The sequence below is a fragment of the Akebia trifoliata genome, chromosome 2, assembly GCF_017979445.1.
Source record: "Akebia trifoliata isolate Shusen 1 chromosome 2, ASM1797944v1, whole genome shotgun sequence".
Taxonomy (NCBI): Eukaryota; Viridiplantae; Streptophyta; class Magnoliopsida; order Ranunculales; family Lardizabalaceae; genus Akebia; species Akebia trifoliata.
The window spans coordinates 7,776,052-7,795,825 of NC_141376.1; the positions used below are offsets into that span (position 1 = coordinate 7,776,052).

At 36.2% G+C, this 19,774-nt stretch overlaps 2 protein-coding genes across 4 annotated transcripts; both read left to right on the top strand.

Annotated features, from left to right (window-relative positions):
• On the top strand, positions 1-5,782 carry LOC147409267 (protein RBL-like). Its single transcript, XM_086427070.1, has 5 exons — positions 1-210; positions 327-425; positions 1,379-2,466; positions 2,568-2,826; positions 5,318-5,782. Exons 1-5 carry the CDS (start codon positions 192-194, stop codon positions 5,542-5,544), a joined length of 1,692 nt encoding a protein of 563 aa, XP_086283196.1. The 5' UTR covers positions 1-191; the 3' UTR covers positions 5,545-5,782.
• A 1,525-nt stretch (positions 5,783-7,307) lies between these two features.
• On the top strand, positions 7,308-18,268 carry LOC147409268 (FRIGIDA-like protein 3). 3 transcript variants are annotated; one of them, XM_086427093.1, is made up of 5 exons: positions 7,308-7,473; positions 12,976-13,056; positions 16,047-17,115; positions 17,363-17,517; positions 17,605-18,268. In XM_086427093.1, the coding sequence occupies exons 3-5, from the start codon at positions 16,074-16,076 to the stop codon at positions 18,112-18,114; spliced, it is 1,707 nt and encodes a 568-aa protein (XP_086283219.1). In that variant the 5' UTR covers positions 7,308-7,473; positions 12,976-13,056; positions 16,047-16,073; the 3' UTR covers positions 18,115-18,268. The 3 variants fall into 3 exon arrangements, with proteins under 3 accessions (XP_086283219.1, XP_086283212.1, XP_086283204.1); XM_086427086.1 differs by lacking the exon at positions 12,976-13,056 and adding an exon at positions 15,592-15,685; XM_086427078.1 differs by lacking the exon at positions 12,976-13,056.
• The last annotated feature ends 1,506 nt before the right edge of the window (positions 18,269-19,774 follow it).

Here is a 19,774-nt window from a genome sequence, read left to right on the forward strand (position 1 = left end):
AAATCCAATATCCAAATGCTGCCAGGTTTTCGAAATTTGTGCTCCGCTCTACTCTACTCTTCCACACCCACATAGCCGGGAATTTAGGGCAGAAATTGAAAAATCAAGGCGCGAGGCTGAGGTCACTTCCGAGTTCTGAGACATCCATTGTTGAGCGAGGAACGTCAGCTCTCGAGCTCTAGGTCATCATCATGAACGTACCTATAATCGGTGAGTTCTCACTCCTTTAGAAATCTATTTCTACTTTTCTTTATGGTTCGATCATGGCGTCAATCGAAGATTTCTTACTTGTTTTGGGGGTGGGGATGGTTTTATTTCCTGTGAAGATCCTTTACAGGGAGATTTTCCCGAAGTGATAGAAGAATTCCTGGAACATGGGGTCATGAAATGTATCGCCTTTAATCGTCGAGGAACGCTTCTTGCGGGTATGTTTGTAATAATTGGTTTCTGCTATTTTTAACTTCTTTAATATTTTTGTAGTTCTTACTAGATTTTTTTTTAAAGCACATAATGTAGCTGAAATGGTGATAAAAAAAAAAAATCGGATTTTGGGCTATATTTTTATTTTTTGGGGAGATTTTATCAATTTGCACACAGGGTTGGATGTTCCAGAGCTTCCAAACACTTCAACCCTCCTCTCTCAAATTCACTATTTTTTTTTTCGTTCTTACTAGAAGAAAGTTTTTTTTAGCACATAATGTAGGTGAAATGAGCATCAAAAGGATTGGATTTTGGGTGTATAATTTTATTTTATTGGGAAATTTTATCAAGTTGCACACAGGGTCGGATCTTCCAGAGCCTCCAAACACTTCAATTCTCCTCTCTCAAATTCACTATTTTTGGTTCTTAGTAGAAAAAAAAAACAGCTTTTTTTAGCACATACTGTAGGTGAAATGGGGATCAAAAGGATTGGATTTTGGGCGTATAATGTTGGATCTTTCAGAGCCTTCAAGGCTCCAAACACTTAAATTCTCCTCTCTCAAATTCACTAATTGTGGGTTTAAATCCAACTACCAAGATGAAGGACAAAAATAGTACCAAATTTGCTAAAACCTCCCATCATTGTGACCTAATGTAGCAAATTATAGAGCTTAATTAGGTTTGTAAATGTACCCTTGGTTAATTTTAAGATATCTAGATTATCTATGTAAAATTATTGTGTAGTAATCATGTACAATTACTTGTCATGGTTCTCTATTTGTATTTCTACTTTTAACCTTTTTTTTCCCGTATATGTCCTTTCAATCCTCATCAGCTGCTTGGTTTCCAATTTTCTAAACTAATAGAAACTTCTATGGATGGGTTTTATCACAATGACATGTGGATATCAATCTCAGCTTCTCACTGTTTATATTTGATTTGCTTATTCTTCATCCAGCTGGGTGTTCAGATGGAAGCTGTGTTATTTGGGATTTTGAGACCAGAGGGATAGCTAAAGAGCTTCGGGACAAAGATTGTGTTGCTCAGATAACAAGTGTTTGCTGGTCAAAATATGGACATCACATACTTGTTTCAGCCATTGACCAATCCTTAACTCTTTGGGACGTTGTCAATGGTCAGAAGATAGTGCGTATGAATCTTCAGCAACCCACATTGCATGCTCGTCTACATCCAGGTTCCCGCATTCCATCCGTCTGCCTTGCATGCCCTCTTTCCTCTGCTCCCATCCTTGTTGACTTGAACACCAGAAGTACAACTGTGTTACCGGTTTCAGTATCTGATACGGGCAATGAAATCATTCCTCCATCACGCAACAAGTTTTCAGATGGATCTCCCCCTGTCACCCCTACTGTCGCATGTTTTAACAAATATGGAGATTTAATTTATGTAGGTAACTCTAAAGGGGAAATACTTATAATAGGTTACAAGAATGTTCAAGTGTATGGAATTGTTCACATTTCTGGGTGTACCATGATAAAAAACATCATATTCAGTAGGAATGGACAATATCTTCTTACAAATTCAAATGACCGGACAATCAGAGTGTATGAGAATCATCTTCCCCAGAAAGACGGATTGAGTGCTCTCGATGAATTGAGTAAAACCATGGATGAGCTTCATGGTATTGAAAAGTTGAAGGCAGTAGGGTCCAAGTGCTTGATTCTTTCCCGAGAGTTTCAGGATTCCATCAATAAGATCCATTGGAAAGCACCATGTTTCAGTGGTGACGGTGAGTGGGTTGTTGGTGCTTCTAGTAGCAAAGGAGAGCACAAGATCTATATTTGGGACAGAGGTGGTCATCTCGTTAAGATCCTAGAAGGCCCTAAGGAGGCATTAATGGATTTAGCGTGGCATCCGGTGCACCCTATCGTACTCTCAGTTTCCTCATCTGGGTTGGTCTACATATGGGCTAAAGATTATACTGAGAACTGGAGTGCATTTGCTCCAGATTTCAAAGAACTTGAGGAGAATGAAGAGTATGTAGAGAGAGAAGATGAATTTGATTTGGTGCCGGACACTGAGAAGGTATGAAAAAACTAAAGAGACAGCTTGCTAAGTAAATCTGTTGACTTGTTTTATTCTCTCTGAAATCGTATTGTTTATGGTTCTAAAATGTTTCTTTGTAGGTGAAAGAGTATGTTAACGAAGATGAGGACGTCGATATCACTACCGTGGAGAAGGATCCAGCTTTCAGTGATTCAGATATGTCGCAGGAAGAACTCCGATTTTTGCCAGCAATTCCCTGTCCTGATGTACCTGAACAGCTAGACAAGTTTGTAGGAAGTTCATCAAAGTTAGTGGGCTGTAATCATTCTAGATCCCCACTTTCGGAGGAGGCAGGGCAGAATGGGCAAGCAACAAACGGTGCCTCAAGTCCAGTGGAAGGTGAATTTTAGCTTCTTTTTTTATTTTTATTTTATAACTATCGACATATTGGAAATTCTCAACTTAAAGAACATGTAAGCTTGCCAAGTTGGTTAAAGTTTGACTTGGGTTCAGAACCCACCACCTCCTAATAATTACTAACTATTAACCTGCTTGCTTAAAAAAAAAAGGAAATTCACAATGTAATAACAACTAGATATTGAAATTAAAATTAGGAGATAATACAGGTGTGCGCGTAAAAGATTTGGCTCAGTGATCAAAAGTATTTTGAGGTGCTGTGTAGGATAACCAAAGAATATGGTTTGAAAGTTGAAGTGTTATCTAGGTGAAAAGTTTAGGTCTAAAGGGTTATGTAATAAAGGGTATACACAAAGTTTTGCAATAGGGTATTGTAATTTGTAATTAGATTTCCGCTACTCAAAAAGTTTGATCTGGAGCTTAACACCTTTCGCTTGGGGTATTTGGAAGGAAAGAAATGCTAAAATCTTTGAAGGAAAGGAACAAGGGCTAGATTGTTCCTCTCTATTCTTGGGCTTTTATTCTTTTGGTGTAAGGTTTTCAAAGGGTTCAAATGGGTGTTCTTTGAGGATTTCTTAGTTTGGTGGGATAGCATTTGTAACATTTCTATTACTTAGTTTGTTTTTGCTTCTTCTTGGGTTGGTCATCTCGACCTTCCCTCTTTGCTTTTGTAATTTCCTTCTATCAATAAATATAAAAAAGATTTAGAGGTATGAAATAAGGTTAGGGGTGATGGAGCTTCAGCTAGGGTTTTTGAGGTAGGGATTGATCTAGAACAGAAAATAAAGAAAAGGAGATGAAGAGAAAGAGTAGATGGAGAACAATAAGATAAGAAAATAATAAAAAAGATAGAAGACTCACACCAAGGATTTTTAGCATCACACTAAGATGGCTTCAAACCATATCCAATCACTGGAGTTTCTCATTAAACTCTTAAGACTTCTAATTTAACTTTATGTGCTATAAGGTACTTTTCTGAAATAGTATCTTTCTCAAAATAGCAACTTTTATGGAATAAAAACTTTTCCAAAATAGAATCTTTCCAAAAATATTTAAATTCTATTTCAACAAAAAATCTTCTATTAAATTTAAGATACCTAATAATAAACTTCTAAAACAAGTAAGATTCAAAATAACATAAAAAAAATTAAAAAAGACTTATATCCTTAATATTCATCTAACCCATTAATGGGTTACAAAATCCGCTAAATAGCGGTTCATAACTAAAGTCCAATACTGAAGTAAAATAAAACACTTAAACTAAATTATGACCCAAATTGGATAGGTTCATGATCTTTGACATCCTCATCAATTCTCCTCAACTGGAAAAGACTCGACCCAATATAGTTAAGAGCATGGTACTCCTCATAGATACATAGGTTAAGTTGTGTAGCACAGGTCCTTGAGATCACATTAAGACATTGGAGTCACACCAAGATGATTGACTCTTGAAATTACATCTAGAAGATTAATGACTGTACTCCACACGACCGCTCTCTGTACCTCAAGAAAAACCTAGGCATTGATACCAAACCTAATGTAGGATTGAGAGAGGTTAGACGTTGAAAACAAAATTGAGAGAGAATACATGAATGCACATTAGGCTTAAAGGGGTTAAGTGGTAAAAGGTAAATGCAAAATTTTGTAATAGGTTGTACTTAAGTTTACTGGAGCATTGGAATATGGTTGGGTTTGATGGAGGGAGGTTTGAAAAGATATTGATTCCAGATCTGAGTTTTAGAACTTCATATCTATGGTTGGGAAGGATTTTGACTGAGTTTTAAAGTTATAATGGTGAAAGATGGAGAAGATGATTTAGAAAATAGATGAGAAGAAGATGATAGATTTACCTTGGAATCACACTAAGAATCTCAATGGCATCACACCTCATAGTTTTTAATCACTAGAGAACTTCAAAACGTGTAACCTTTTCATATTCCATTGCATTATTCATTAATAAAAAGATTTACAACCTAGTACTATAAAGAGGAAAAAAATCCAACATGCCCTTGTTAAAGTCCAATAATTAAAATAAAATAAAACACTAAAACTAAACTATAACCCAAATAAGATTGGCCAATGATCTTTGATTCCTCCATTTAAAGTTTTCAAGAATACTTATGTCCGGACATTAATACCTTGGACCAAGATCTGAATTCTGATATAAGAGTTCACAAAACCAAATATGTCTCGTTTGGATTGGATGATTCTTTGATGTGTGTAGATGCTGGTGAATGATGGTATCATCACTTGAACTTCAGACCTTTCAGATAAGTGTTGAAGTTTTATCCAAGAAGGCAACCTATTGATGATTGGATTGAATGGTTCTAACCATCTGATGTTATTCTTTTGGGGAGCATTTCAGAAGAAAAAAAAGGGGGGTCTAGATGTAATTTGATTGGTTATTGTTTTCTTTTTCATTTTGGACCTTAATTTATTCGCGTCTCCTTTTAACAGATCTTTGCTTGTGCAGTTATAGGTAATTCTATTGCTGAGGATACAGATGCAACACAATGCTCGAAAAGGAAGCGGAAGCCTTCAGAGAAGGGGCTGGAGTTGCAGGCAGAAAAGGGTCGGAAACCATTAAAACAGATTAAATCTTCTGGTAAGTTAACAAAAATAAAAAACAAATCTGCAGAGGGCGGGCAGGATACAAGTATTTGTGCAAGTGCAGATGATGTAACAGAGGTGTATCTATAGAAAAAGTATGGTGAGATGTTTGTGTATTAATGGTTGCTGTCATCCTTCACAACCATGTTGTAGCATTAGAGCAGGTTAATTCTGCATTTTTTTTTCTTACTAATTTACTATCTCAATTTCAGATTAGGCGATTAATATTTAAAAGTTTTATTATATCAATCCGTCTTCACAACTCTTTGTTTTAAATCTTTTGGAATTATCTAAAGCCCCATCTTATAGTACTATCTTTTAATTGAAATTATCTCAAATATTTCATTGAATCATTTTTTTTTTTTTTAAATGACGGATGAATTGATCAATGATGAATTTTGGGGATGGATTCAACTCTTTTTAGAGAAAAGAAAAAAGAAACAATTGGAAATGGTTAATTCTGAAAGCATCGAAGTGAGGTTTGGCATGGGATCCTAGCAAAAGAATCGAGTCACTGAAGCCATGAAAGTAGTTTCATAAAAATTCTCATATAAGTTCCCTAGTTTTATTTAATTTAACAGTGTCTTTGATATATTTTTTTTAAAATAAACTTGTCCATCTCCATACCTATGATTTTAAAACTTGTCTCCGGGTGAGATGGTAAATGTGAAAATTCATCACATTAACTACCTCTGAGGTTCAAGGTAAGTAGGCCAAGTCAACTAGGTTTTGTGTTGTTGGATATAAAATAATAAATTTAAAATGGACGGTCATTGAACTTCTAGATTTAAAATTTAAATTTGACGATGAAAAAAAAATCTCTTTTTTCAGTTTTGATTTTTTTAGAGTTCATGGAATTTTATGCTCTACATACATGTGGTACCTGGTGGTGAATATATATATAGGGGTGTTCAATGGCCAATTTTTTGGCAAAATGTTTTTCAAAACAAGAGTTAGAGGTTTTGGAATGGGCTGATTTTTGGTGAGGATGATCTCCTCACCGTAGAGATCATCCTCACCAAGAATCAGCCCATTCCAAAACCTCTAACCTATGTTTCGAAAAATGTTTTGCCAAAAAGTTTGCTAAAAAGTTTGTCCTTGAACGCTACCCATATATATATATATATATATATGGTCTTGTCAGATTTAATCATGTTCGTCAGATTGCATTATATTGAACGATCCACAAAATTTTGTTGAAGCATAGGGTAAATCATGATATATATATAAATATAATGATTGTTTAGAGGCCTTAAAGAGAGTCAAATAATATTTTTCAATACATGGGTTAAAAGTGTTAGAATGAATTGATTTTGGTCCAGTTTACAAGTAGAAAAATCATGGACCGTCATTATTTGTAAATCACTTATGATATGGTTAGAAGTTTGAGAAAAGGATGATTTTTTTGTATCATCGTTGATTAAATGACTCGATGTCAATTGGCAGCTAAAAGAGGTATAACATACCCGGACGTCATGAAGGTACATAATTTGGACGTTCAAATCATCTCATCAGAGATATCTGGCTTAGGTTATTACATTCATTCTAGCATTGTAGACTGTAACGACGGTCCTCAAGATTCCTGACAAACTCACAAAAGGAAGCACATTTTACAGCTTATATACTAACTCGAAAGTTTTCAATTGGTCAATACTCTGGTGACGTGGCATAGATACAGAACCATAGATCTTATTCCTCGTGAATCACAACTGTAAATCCGCGAAAAGTATGTGCGGTTGCGTATCTCGAGGAACTATATCTATGGCTCCATGCTCGCGCCACGTTAGCCAAGTATTGACTGAGAGAAGACTTTCTAGTTCGAAAATCATTGTTCTTGTGGCATTTTCCTCTTCATTAATAAAATAAATAAAATCTGCGCGGTATCTCAGAATTTTAGAACGACGCAGTCAGTAATGGAGAAGGCCAACCACTGAGAAAAAGCAGATAACGTTAGGGTTTTGAAGTTCTGTTCTATTTTATTTATTTAGGGTTCTCATCACTTCTTTCGCTCTCTCCAAGGTACCTCAATCTTTCCTCTGTTCTTGGTTTGAATTCTGCTTGTTTGGAAGCCCTAGTTCGTAGAATCTTTGCTTGTATGGAATTCGATTTATTTATTTAACTCTATGTTCGATTTCTAAATATTTGTTCCTTTAGATGGGGATAATATTTCTCTTAGAGTGGAATAGGGCATTGTTTAGTTTCTGGAAATTGTGATACTGGATGAGAAGGAAGAGGTGCTCTCAGGGGATTTTTGAAAGAGAAATTGTTTCCAAAAGGGACGATATTTCCTCCTTTTTTTTTCACAAAGATTTTGATGGGATGGGAAATTTGTTAGGAGAGAGTCTTTAGAATTAGGTGGTTGAAGGTGTTGTAACAAAACCCTATAAGTATATTTCTTTTTATTGCAATCTTTAACTAATGGGGGGCTTGTGATCGGTTGTTGAGTATTTGAATTGTTGGTGTCTCTGAGTAGACGTTTCACTAGAAGCTAAGGCCTTAGTTATTGACTTATGCTTGAACTTGTGTTTACTATCTTTTTGAGGTTTCCAATTTATGCAGAATTAGTTGTGGAGTGTGGTGGTATATTAAGACCCCAAATTGATTTGAACTTTAATGTTTGGCACCACTAACACATAGGTGCTTTTGGTGTATTGGTTAGTTTTAATATTTTCAAATAGCGTATGCCATGCTGTGCGACCAGACATATGCCATGCACACATGCGATGACATAACAACATATAAGAAAAGTGGACAATTATCTACAACGCTAGAAAAATACTTTTGTAAAATTTTATTCCCAATTCGATTATAATTTATTACATTTGCATAGTTAAGAAGTAAGCAAGAAGCCAATAATGCATGAATTCAAAAAATGGAGGTAAAAAACACGAAATCTTTATTAATTATAAGAAACTTACCGTCTTAATTGCTAAGTGTTAAAAGAAGCAGTAGAAGTAGAATAAGTCGAAGAAAATTAGTAGAAGATAGAAGTGAGTTTTAGAATGTAAATGTGAGATTTAGAGAGTATTAGATGCTTAGAGAGTGGTAGGAATAGAAGTGGTGAGAATGGGATCCTTGAGAAGTGGTACAACTTTTATTTTTTGATCAGTTGAAGTGGCACAATTTGATACAATCAAACAATTTTTTTTGGTGGAATAGTATGTGATCACATACTATAATATGCCCTCACATATTGGTCTATAAGGGCTTATTGGTCTTGGAGCCACTACGACCGGATGGCTACGCAAGTGTTTTGGTGAAATTGGATTTCCCAATTTGTGCATCCTTCACCTCATTTAGGCAAAGACCTTATCCACCTTTGCACAGACCATAGAACATCATGTGTAAGAAAACACCACATTTTCTGTGAAGAGATTTGGGTTGACACTCTTGGAAACATGCTCCCCTTAATTATATTTTATTTATATTATTCTAAGTTTTATTTATATTTTTCTAAGGAGAAAACATTGAGCAATACCAAGTAAACAATCACTGATAGCAATGCAATTGATATCATAATGATGGTGTTTGAACTATGTCAACTTAGGTAAGCAAAAAAATCATATTGCTTATGTCATACATCTTTAGACACAGTTGATCTTGGGATTCTTATTGTTGGAACTTTCACGAACATAAATTGGTTGCTCATGAGCCACTTGGTCAGGCTCATCATCAATCCACATGTTCTCGATTTGCTTTTGAAAACGCATATGTTGTGCTATATGTTGTGACACTTTATGTTAGTACATTTTCTGGGTTTCATGTGAAGCTTTTTGACATCACTCAACTAGATACGACATAAGGGAACACTTTTCTTTTGTGACAACAAATACTAGGTCAAGAATCATGTGGATCATGTTCCTTGTTCTTTATTTCATTTCTTTCATGCATATATGTATGCGTGTGTGTATACTGGACAGATGGTTAACTCAGCTTCAGCTAAAATTCAACTCTGTCAGCATACTAAAAGCATAAACTACTATTCTTATGAGATTAACAAGTTAATATCAAATTTGTGTAAGTTGTTGTAGAATAACTAATTTGCATGGACAAAACCGTGGATTTGGTAGCATTATATTATGGAGCACCACCCTTATCTCCAACATCTGTTTTGACATTTCTCCCTAAAAAGAAACTCAGCTCTGATATCAAAATTGGAGGTCTGAGGTTAATTTTAAGAATATTAATTAAAAAAGAGAAATAGAAAGAAATGTCTATAAGCCAAACTTTAGTTATGTTCCATGAACAACCTCAGTCAGGATTATTGCATGAAATTCCAACTGGAACCTTAGGACAACAATTGATAGTCCGAAGTGTTAACCCTAGTGGAATACCAGACTATACATTTGTATATAATAATGCAATAGATTAGTTTAGCCAAGAAATGCATCAATGGCATTTCCCAGACAAAGCCCCTAAAGTCTTGTATACAGCCCAGCTAGCTTATATCCATCAAGGCACTGAAAGTGTATCATTTGATTTCCAAAAGGGAGAACCTATTTGTCAACTGCAAAACCAGAGAGATCAGTTCTTCGAACATTCATTCCTGGAAGACAAAGTACCTCGCAACTCGATTGTGGTGAAGGATCTAAGGGTAACACAACCCTAAATCCTACACCCTAAAAACACACATTAACCTTCCCAAAACTGGAAGTTTAAAGATAGACGACAAGGGAAGGAGATAGGCAGAGGAGTTTAATATGATCCAAACTCAGAATGTCATGCTTATGCAGAACTCTCCTTAGAAGGAAGAGTGAAGGGATTCGTCAAGACCCTAACTAAAGTAGACGCTGAAGAGTCAAAACATTGGATGACCAAGTATTTAGAAAAATACAAGGATTAAAGGAATGTCGATGGATATGTATGCCTCATCCATAGAGAATTCATAGGCCAAAGATAAAGAAAGAGAAGCTGCTAGAGCAAAGATTAATAGGCTTCAAATTTGTAAGCTAAGTTATATCGAAGAATACTCTAATTCCTTTTTAGAGCTTTATTACCTTTGTGAAAATAGGAGTGATGACCTTAAGAATGAGTACTTTAGGAAGATCCCTCTTATAGGAGAAACCCTTAGAAAAGACCATGAATCCTTCGAAGGATTCAACAGTTCAAAAGACAACTCTATTTGTGAGAGAATCAACTTCACCATTGATCAACTGAAGTACAAGCAGACAGCCCTGAAAGACCAAAAGTTGGCAACTAAAGCTTTGAAGAAGCTTAACCTAGGAAGAGACAATTGAGATCAGAATATTCCAGTCCAATGGGGACGTGGAACTTCCTCAGGAAAAGGGCATAAAACCATTAAAAGACATAAGAAACATAAATATGAAGAGGATGGTCATAAAGATAAATATTTCAGATCTTATAAAAGGAAAAAATACAGATTCAAGAAGTCTAAAACCTTTAAAAAACTAGGAAAGAAGAAGTCCTCTAGATTCTTTAAGAAAAAATACTTAAAGAAAAATGAGTTAGAAAAAAAAACGAGTCCCTAGCTATAGGAAAGAGCAAGTCAAGCCAACCTTTCTTGGATATATCTCATATGGATGATCTAATGGAATAGTGAGGTCATAGGCTTCCTTTATGCTTAAGGACAAGGTGTCTATGGTGAATCTAATTGGGTAGCATTTTGCTATATGAAGTCCATACCTAATATAGCATCATATTGTGACGAGAATGGGTCAATTATCCAAAAAATTTGTTTGAATAGAACATGGCTAACTTCTGTATCTAAGAACGAAGTTTTGGTAATGATTTGGCTTTGAAACTTCCCCGCATTGGCCGTTCCTCCTGTAGACAAGTGTGTGTATATATATATATATATATTGATCAGCTCATAAGTATATATGTAGATACTTGTCTCCACCATCTGTTTTGACATTTCTCCCTAAAAAGAAACTCGGCTTTGATACCAAAATTGGAGGTCTGGGTTAATTTTAAGAAAATTAATTAAAACAGAAAAAATAGAAAGAAATGTCTGTAAACAAGAAATGGAAATCAAGATAGCCCCTAAGATCAGCTCATAAGTATATATGTATATATATTGATACGCTCACAATAGAGGTCGTACTGTGGACATGGTATTAAAAATCAACATATTTCATATATTTCGGTCGAAATATGTCTGTTTTGACAGTCACTGACTCAAAATTTAAATAACAATGTCTATTTGTCTATATTTTGATCGAAATTACTATTTATTTCGACCAAAATTTCGGCAAACAATAGACTTAGACGGAAATAATAAAAACTGAATAGGAAAATGTCAATATTTCGGTGGAAATATTTTGAAATATCTTGAATTGAGACAATAAAAGAAAGGGTAAAGATTTTCCCCCCCAAAAATCATAAATTTGTATTTTGGATTTTAAAAAATAATCTTAAAAAAGCAAAACTTTTGCAAAGAATTTCACATTTTTTTTAGGAAATAAAAAAAATTACATATCTTAATTTTTGGTTTAGAGAGAGAGAGATCTTCGGAGAAATTGATTTTATTGCCCTTAGGAATCGCCGCATGTTGATTGTTGTGATGGTTCCCTTGAAACCAAGAGACAGTGAAGAAGAATAGAGAAAAACTTTGTTGTGCTAGCTATTATGTTGTATAGGAACAAAGGCATGACTCACATTGGATAATTTGATCAGACGGGGGTGGGTCACTCCAAATTTTTGTTTACTTTGTTCGAGGGATGGGGAGTCTGTTAATCATATTCTTATACATTGTTCTTTCTCCCGTGTTATTTGGATGTTCTTTTTATCCCGTTTCCAAGTGGATTGGGTTCTTCCTTTATCTTTTTTTGATCTTTTAGAGGGGTGGAGTTTCAATATCTTCTCTTCTAGAAAGAGGCATCTTTGGGCTATCCTTCCATCGGCCATTGCTTGGAGTATTTGGAAAGAGCACAACAACAGGGTATTTCATAGCAAGGAGAGCTTGTCCCACACAGTGATTTTAGAGATTACTGGGATTCTGTTCCTTTGGTCAAAGATGAATAAAGCTTTTGAGGGAGTGTGCTTCCAAGATTTATTTAATTGGGAAACCATTTGTGATTAGCTCCCAGTCGTGTATATTTATTTTCTTTTTTCTTTCTTTGCTGGTCACTTGTCGTGTTGTTTGGGGGCTATCTCAGTCCCCCCCCCCCCCCCCCCCCCATCTTTTCTTCATTTATAAAATTTTATACTTATAAAAAAAAATGTAGAGTAAGTTTCTGCTGTTAAAACACATTGCTTGCTGTTAGACAACAAGTATGTTAATTTCTAAAAAAGTTCCATGCGTCCACTTTTAACTTATAAGAAACAGTGGATATTTTCTGACCTCATTTGTTAAAATAAAATTCTTAATATTATTAAGAATGTACCCTCCACCTTTTGTTAAATATTTGAGATACTCCCTTGACTTTGTTCATTTGTAATTGATTGGTATAAAATGACAAAAATATCCTCATCTTCAACTTGTAGTAAGACTCTTTTTATTTTTTTGATGTTTTATTATTTTTCACAATATTCCACGCAATTGTAATTATTTTAACACAGGTCGAAATATTTCTATTTTCGAGCTGGCCGAAATCAAAATTTAATATCTTGACTGTGGGTTATGGTCCACTTTGTTTCTGTGTAAGTCCCCTAATAGTCGAATATTGTTCATTGTCTTCATCATTTAAGATTATGACTAGTCTTGGTTAATGCCTAAGTGCTGTAGATTTGAGCTCATTTTTAGATACTTGCTCATACCCACTAATAAACGGTCAAAAATGCCTAACGTCACATGTTAACGGCTAACAAGCCTCGAAGTCTATTTAAAATGATCATTTCTCCTAATTATGGTCACTCTAAGTCACTAATCATTTAGTTAAGGTCCAGTTATGACTCTTAGACTTTTAAAGTCTCAGAGTAGTTTCGGCTCATGAATATTTAAACAGAATTAAAATGAAACATAAAAACTTTAATTATATTACATCATATATATCTCTTTACATATTACTATGGCATCACCTTAAGGCTATTCTTTGAGCTTAGTTTGCAATTACTTGTCTTACATACAAGGATTGTGTTAAAACACTAACTTTGGTGAGTGAGAGAGGGAGAGAGAGATTTTTTCTTCGGAGAAGGGGGGTATGGCCTTTGTTAAGAACGAGATACCTAAGAAATAAGATTAGAGGTCCTTATATAGAGTACAGACTTCAACTTAAAATACAAATTCATTAAGGAACAACTGTCTTGGTCTTTGTTTGTTGCGGAGTTTTTTTTTAGAAAAACAAATAATGCATTCATGTGACGATTGAGGTCAGAGTACGACAGACACTGTTCATGAATAGTACTTTGTCGGAGAAAGTATTATAGACTTTGGCTTTAGTGACTGGTTTTATTTATCAATTATGGAGCTGTTTAACATATAAGGCCAAGGAGTAACATTAAAAAAATGGAAGGATGGAGACAAGCCTAAAGCAATCATCATCCTAGTCACCATCCCACAAATCGCTTTTATCTACATGACAGATGGAAGACCAACTCTTGAATCGCTCAAGATGCTCACTTACAAAGACCTAGTCAATCTAAACAAGTTAATTGGAGAAAAAATTGATGACCAAACCTTTCGTGTCCTTACTAATGCTGAAGAAGGCAAAAAGGAAGAAGACAGAGTCAAATCAGGAAGAAATCCAAAATCACCAATAATTGATGAACAAAGTCCAATCACTAAAGTCAAAAGTCTACAGTACTTTCTCTAACAAAGTACTATTCATGAACAGCGTCTTCGTAACTTGAGGCCTTAGTTGTCACGTGGAGACATTATTCACTTTTCTTAAAAGAAGGTTTGCAACAGATAAAGACTAAGACAACTGTTCCTTAATGAATTTGTATTTCAAATTGAAGTCCGTACTCTATATAAGGACCTCTAATCTTATTTCTTAGGTATCTCGTTCTTGAGTAAAGTCATTCCCCTCTGAAAAATAAATCTCTCTCTCTTTCATACCAAGGTTAGTGTTTTAACATAACCTTTATATGTAAAACAAGAAATGGTAGGCTAAGCTCAGGGAATAGTCCTAAGTTGACGTCATAGTAATATATAAAGAGATTTATATGTTGATGCAATATAATTAAAGTTTTTATCTTTAATTTTAATTTTGTTTATCCATGAGCTGATACTGCTCTGAGACTTCAAAAGTCTAAAAGTCATGATTGGATTTTGATCAAATAACCAGTGGTTTAGATTGACCATAATGAGGAGAAATGCTCATTCTACCTGGACCTCGAGGTCTATTAGCCATTAGCATGTGGTGTTTTTGGCCGTTTGTCCGTGGGTATGAGCAAGTATCTAAAGATGAGTTCAGATCTATAGTACTTAGACATATCCTATGTGTTCCTTGTTCTTTATTTCATTTCTTTCATGCATATATGTGTGTGTGTACTGGACAGATGGTTAACTCAACTTCAGCCAAAATTCAACTCTATCAGCATACTAAAAGGCAAAAAACTACTATTCATGCGAGATTAACAAGTTAAGATCGAATTTGTGCAAGTTGTTGTAGAATAACTAATTTGCTTTGACAAAACCATGGATTTAGTAGCATTATACCATGGAGCACCACCCTTGTCTTCACCTTTCACAATATTGGCCTTGCACCAGTTCCTTGGTATATGAAGCAACTATTGCACTCTTCCCCCCCCCCCCCCCCCAAAAAAAAAAAAAAAAAAAAATTATTTCTCCTCTTGAAGCCATTTGTTACCTTAGTTTATCGAAGGGAAAACTATGCAGCTAAATGTAGTCAAGTAAAATTTAGCTTTTTATTGACCTATTTTAGTTCTCATTGGGTGGGAATATGTTTTGAGTCATGTCTTTGTGTTGTCGTTTTGGCTTTATCCCACCTTTACATGCATGACCCTCAGAAAATTAAAGGTTAAATTTCAAGTTTTGTAGCTGATTTAAGTGGAGGGGGCTTGATTTTACAGTAGATGGTTGCCAGTGATTGTGCGACTCCCTCCTTAACTCATCAAGTGTCTCTTCATATGAAAAACAAACAAAGCTAGTTAATTTCAAATATCTTGGTTTCTGCTGGCACTACTTATGGGAATTGGCTTTTTCCTCACACCCTTAAACTCATTGCCACATACCCTTAAGATGCACTACTAATCTAGAGTCATAATTGGCAGTTTGCATGGGAAGGATGACTGAGGGCTTGCATTGAGACAGGCTTGTTTCTGCAGACAGGACACCATTCAAGCAAAAAGAAAAAAAGCTTCTAGTGTAATTATTTATGCCCTATACTGTCATGGCCCTGGGTGGTTCAATGTCCCTACAACCCAAATATGGCACATGATACCTTTCAGGTCCACTAACCCCATAACTGTTTTGTCCACTCTTTGGTGGACTTACGCACAAAAAAATCAGCCCGATTGATTGTTTTAAATATGTTAAATTTAGGTGTTTTATGACAGATTTGAAACTGATGTTTTTATCAATTGATGTGGTACAAGATGAAAATGTTCAATTCCAAATCCCATAAGTCAACTTATTTCTTGTGGTATGGAGATTCTTGAAAAAGATATGACCATTGTGATGTGGTCAACTTTCTTTGTCTTACTGTGTTGTCTTGAATTTCTTGCAGATAAATCAAATCCAAACTCAGATAGCCATGGTTGATACGGAACCAGTTGTTTTGGGCATCAATTCGAAAACCTCTATTGTTGAGCAGCTTGGGAAGGCATTCCTTGAACTGGAATCTTTTAGGGATGCTTCTGAAAACAAGGTTCAGTGGAAGGAAGTTGAAGAATACTTTAACAACCTTGAGAAATTGTTGAAGAAGAGATCTGATGAGGTAGAAGAGAAGGAGAAGATATTTGAGGAGAAAGAATCTGAGAGTCGTGCATTGATTGCTGAGCGAGAAGCAGTTGTTGCTGCTGAAGAGCGAGCTTTGTTGGATCGGATTCAGGAGCTAAAGGACACTGCTTTTGTTGCCATTTTGGAGGCACGGGAGAAATACAAGCCCGAGTCTTCAGAAGGTGTTGACGTTGGTGGCAATGCAGAAAGCAAGGTAAGTGGCTCATTCAATGGTGATCCCTATGCAACCATCCCTGCTCTAGAGGAGAATTCCCCTCTTAGATCAGGTGAACATGCCGTGGCTGTTGAAGTTCAGCCCCGTCCAGAGCTGACGCAATTTTGCGAACAGATGGATGCGAAAGGGCTTTTGAATTTCATTATGGAGAACCAGAAAAATATTGTTGCCATACGTGAGGAAATCCCCATTGCATTGAAAAGTGCGACTGACCCAGCCCGTTTTGTGCTGGATTCATTGGAGAGGTTCTACCCTCCTACAGATCAAACTACCCCTCATGCGGCCCTCCAGGGCATGCGCAGATCTTGTGTGATGTTGATGGAATCTGTGGCCCCCTTGTTGGTGGGGGCCGAGCCGAGTGTTGATCACCCTTTGAGCCCTGAAACCAAGCAGCAAGCCAAGGCTATTGCTGATGAGTGGAAGTGTAGGTTGGTTGAGATGAACGTTGAGGCTGCCAATGGAAATTCATTGGAAGCAGAGGCATTCCTGCAGCTTCTTGCAACATTTAGGATTGCTTCTGAGTTTGATGATGAAGAAGTTTGCAAGCTTGTTCTTGCTGTCGCTCATCGTAGGCATGCACCCGAGCTCTGCCGTTCTCTTGGGCTCACACACAAAATGCCAGGTTGGTGTTCTGTTAACTAATTGACCACAAAATGGTCTGGAGACCGGACCTTTTTTCCGTAGGTTTATGCCTCTGGGGCATGTTATGCTACTGTTTTACTTTTCCTTCCTTTTTTTTTTCCCCCTATTCGGAGACACAAACGTGGATCAAGCAGATAGTGGACCTATTTCGAATGTGCTTGAGGTTGGTAGTTGTGTTCCATTAGGTTTTTGATTTTGCTGATCCTTCATATTTTTTTTGTGTGCAGGTGTTATTGAAGTGTTGATCAATAGTGGGAGACAAATCGATGCCGTCCATTTTGTGCAAGCATTCAAACTCACCGAGAGTTTCCCTCCTGTTCCCCTCTTGAAAACATACTTGAAGGAATTAAGGAGAAATTCGCAAGGGGGAGCTGGCGGGCAGGTACTTGTCAGTCTTACCTCTCAGTAGTTCAAAATAAATCACCTGTGTTTAGTATTTATTGGACCTTTTCTGTATCTATGCATTCAGATCGATGTTAACGCTCAGGAACTCGCTGCACTTAAAGTTGTCATAAAGTCTGTTGAACAATACAAACTCGAAGCGGAGTACCCATTGGACCCACTTCACAAACGAGTGGCACAGTTGGAGAAGTCGAAATCTGATAGGAAGAGAATGGGACCGATGGTTAAACATCATCAACCGAAGAAAGCTCGAGCAAATGGAGGAGGATATTATGGGCACAACATGCCCGTTGGTTCTGCTGCTGCTTGGCAACAACCTCAACCAGTCTTCAGCGAGAGGGGACCATACATGGGAGGAGTCTCAGAAAGGTATCCTCAAGTCGGCGTAGCTACTTTTGACCATCAAGTGGCGGCTAGCCAAGGTTTACATGTGCAGCAACCCATCGATCAAAGTTCATACTATTATCCCCAAGATGAGAGGGCAACTTCTACTACCTCATATAGTGGTGCTGCTGCATCTAATATTGGGGCATATGTGGGTAGTGGGTTTCAGCCTTCTCATCAGTCTTTCATGTAATAATAATACAGATGTTAATGTTGTGGGATGCCTTTTGTCACTGAGAGGGAGAGACATGAGGGGATCAACAGATTTTTTTTTTTTTCTTGAGATGTTAGGCTACCATTTTCTTTGACACTGAAGAAGGCTTATCTAAAGTGGATTTGAGTACTTATATTACTCTTGATTGAATTGAATAGGATTCATTTAGCCAACCCCAAACCTTTGGGATCAGGCTTTGATGATGATGAGCTGCTGCTGCTGCTGCTGCTGCTGTTGCTTGAAACATATATGAAATGTTATCTAGTCTATTTGCAGATGTACCCTTGGAAACTCAATTGGATTTTGCAGGGGGAGGGGGGTTGAAATTGACCCTAATTTTCCTTCAGCGTTAGTCATGTTGTTGAACCATTATGTTCTGCATCAAGTTTTTCCTTCTCACCAGCTATTTCCAATATGGGGAGAAATACCCCATCAGGTGATCGTGGTGTCCTATATCTCAGGTGCATCTTAGTAAAGACCATACCAGTCCCAAGGTACCACATTTAACTTATTTTAATCAAAATTACTTAATTATTTTGGGTTTTTCTCTAGATTAAAATTCTTTTGGTGGTCCAAATAAATATGTCTTTTAAAGGGATTGAATTGTTATTGGCTAAGAAGATTAGGGACTAAGTTGGGAATATCTTTTGCAATCTAATCTACAGAGTCTCTATTGAATGAGTTATTGTCGTTTTCTAACATCAGTTTTCTAATAGAACTTGGTGATGGAGTTGAATTGGGAAGTCTGTTAAGAGAGGAGTGGAGGCCGTCCCCTACCATGTATGTATGGGGGAGGATCCCATTGAATTGATCATACAAAGGTGGAGGTTCTTGTTCATTGATTTGCAGATTAAAGAAGGCTTTATTATTCTTATGTAGTTACTGAAAAATTATTGGATCCAAAGCAATAGAGATATATCGATTTGAATACATGTTTTGGCTTGAATTGGATTGATTTTGAATGTCTTAGTTTAAGATCTTTATGGTTTAAAGGATTTATTGAACCTAACAATGAATTCCTTGGGGACACCCTCCAGGTCTGATTGACCCTCGACTCAATCAGTTGCACATAAGACTTTCCAGGGACACCGGGAGAAAAATAAGTTCAGTATTTCAATCCATTAAATTGATCGAGTCAGTCTCCGTCATTCAACCAAGAGTCCAAATGGAAAGAAGAATTTACAAATAAATGAAATATATGGGCAAAAAATTAAATTTTCTTTATCCCATCTAAGCAGAATTTATATTTAAAATAGTTCGGAAAAAAATCCGAAAATATAGAGAAATGTAGATCCTAGTAAATGGTGTTAAACCTCATATTACTCAGTTGCCACCATGACTGATTTGACTCGCTCAAGTCTTCTTTGTCTATATCATATAAGCATTAATATAATATCATTGAGCGGAGAAATAACCCAAATATTTGAGATAAGGCTTTATGGTGAGGACTTAAAAAAACTCGAAATCGAATTAATTGTCCAGCAAGTTGAGTCATTTCCATAACTCACGAAGTCACTCAGTCGAGTCAATTTAATATACATCAAATTTACTGTATTTTTAATATTTACATTTTTTTTCTAAAAACATTAAGAATAATGCTTAAGTGACCTCAAGATGGCACCTCAAATCTCACTTTCCT

Excerpts from the sequence above, each read along its gene's own strand:
- LOC147409267 (XM_086427070.1), top strand. Across the intron at positions 426-1,378 it reads TCGAGGAACGCTTCTTGCGG|CTGGGTGTTCAGATGGAAGC; the intron begins GTATGTTTGTAA and ends TTCTTCATCCAG. Across the intron at positions 2,467-2,567 it reads TGGTGCCGGACACTGAGAAG|GTGAAAGAGTATGTTAACGA; the intron begins GTATGAAAAAAC and ends GTTTCTTTGTAG.
- LOC147409268 (XM_086427093.1), top strand. The coding sequence starts at position 16,074 with ATGGTTGATACGGAACCAGTTGTTTTGGGCATCAATTCGAAAACCTCT. Across the intron at positions 17,116-17,362 it reads GCTCACACACAAAATGCCAG|GTGTTATTGAAGTGTTGATC; the intron begins GTTGGTGTTCTG and ends TTTTGTGTGCAG. Across the intron at positions 17,518-17,604 it reads AAGGGGGAGCTGGCGGGCAG|ATCGATGTTAACGCTCAGGA; the intron begins GTACTTGTCAGT and ends CTATGCATTCAG.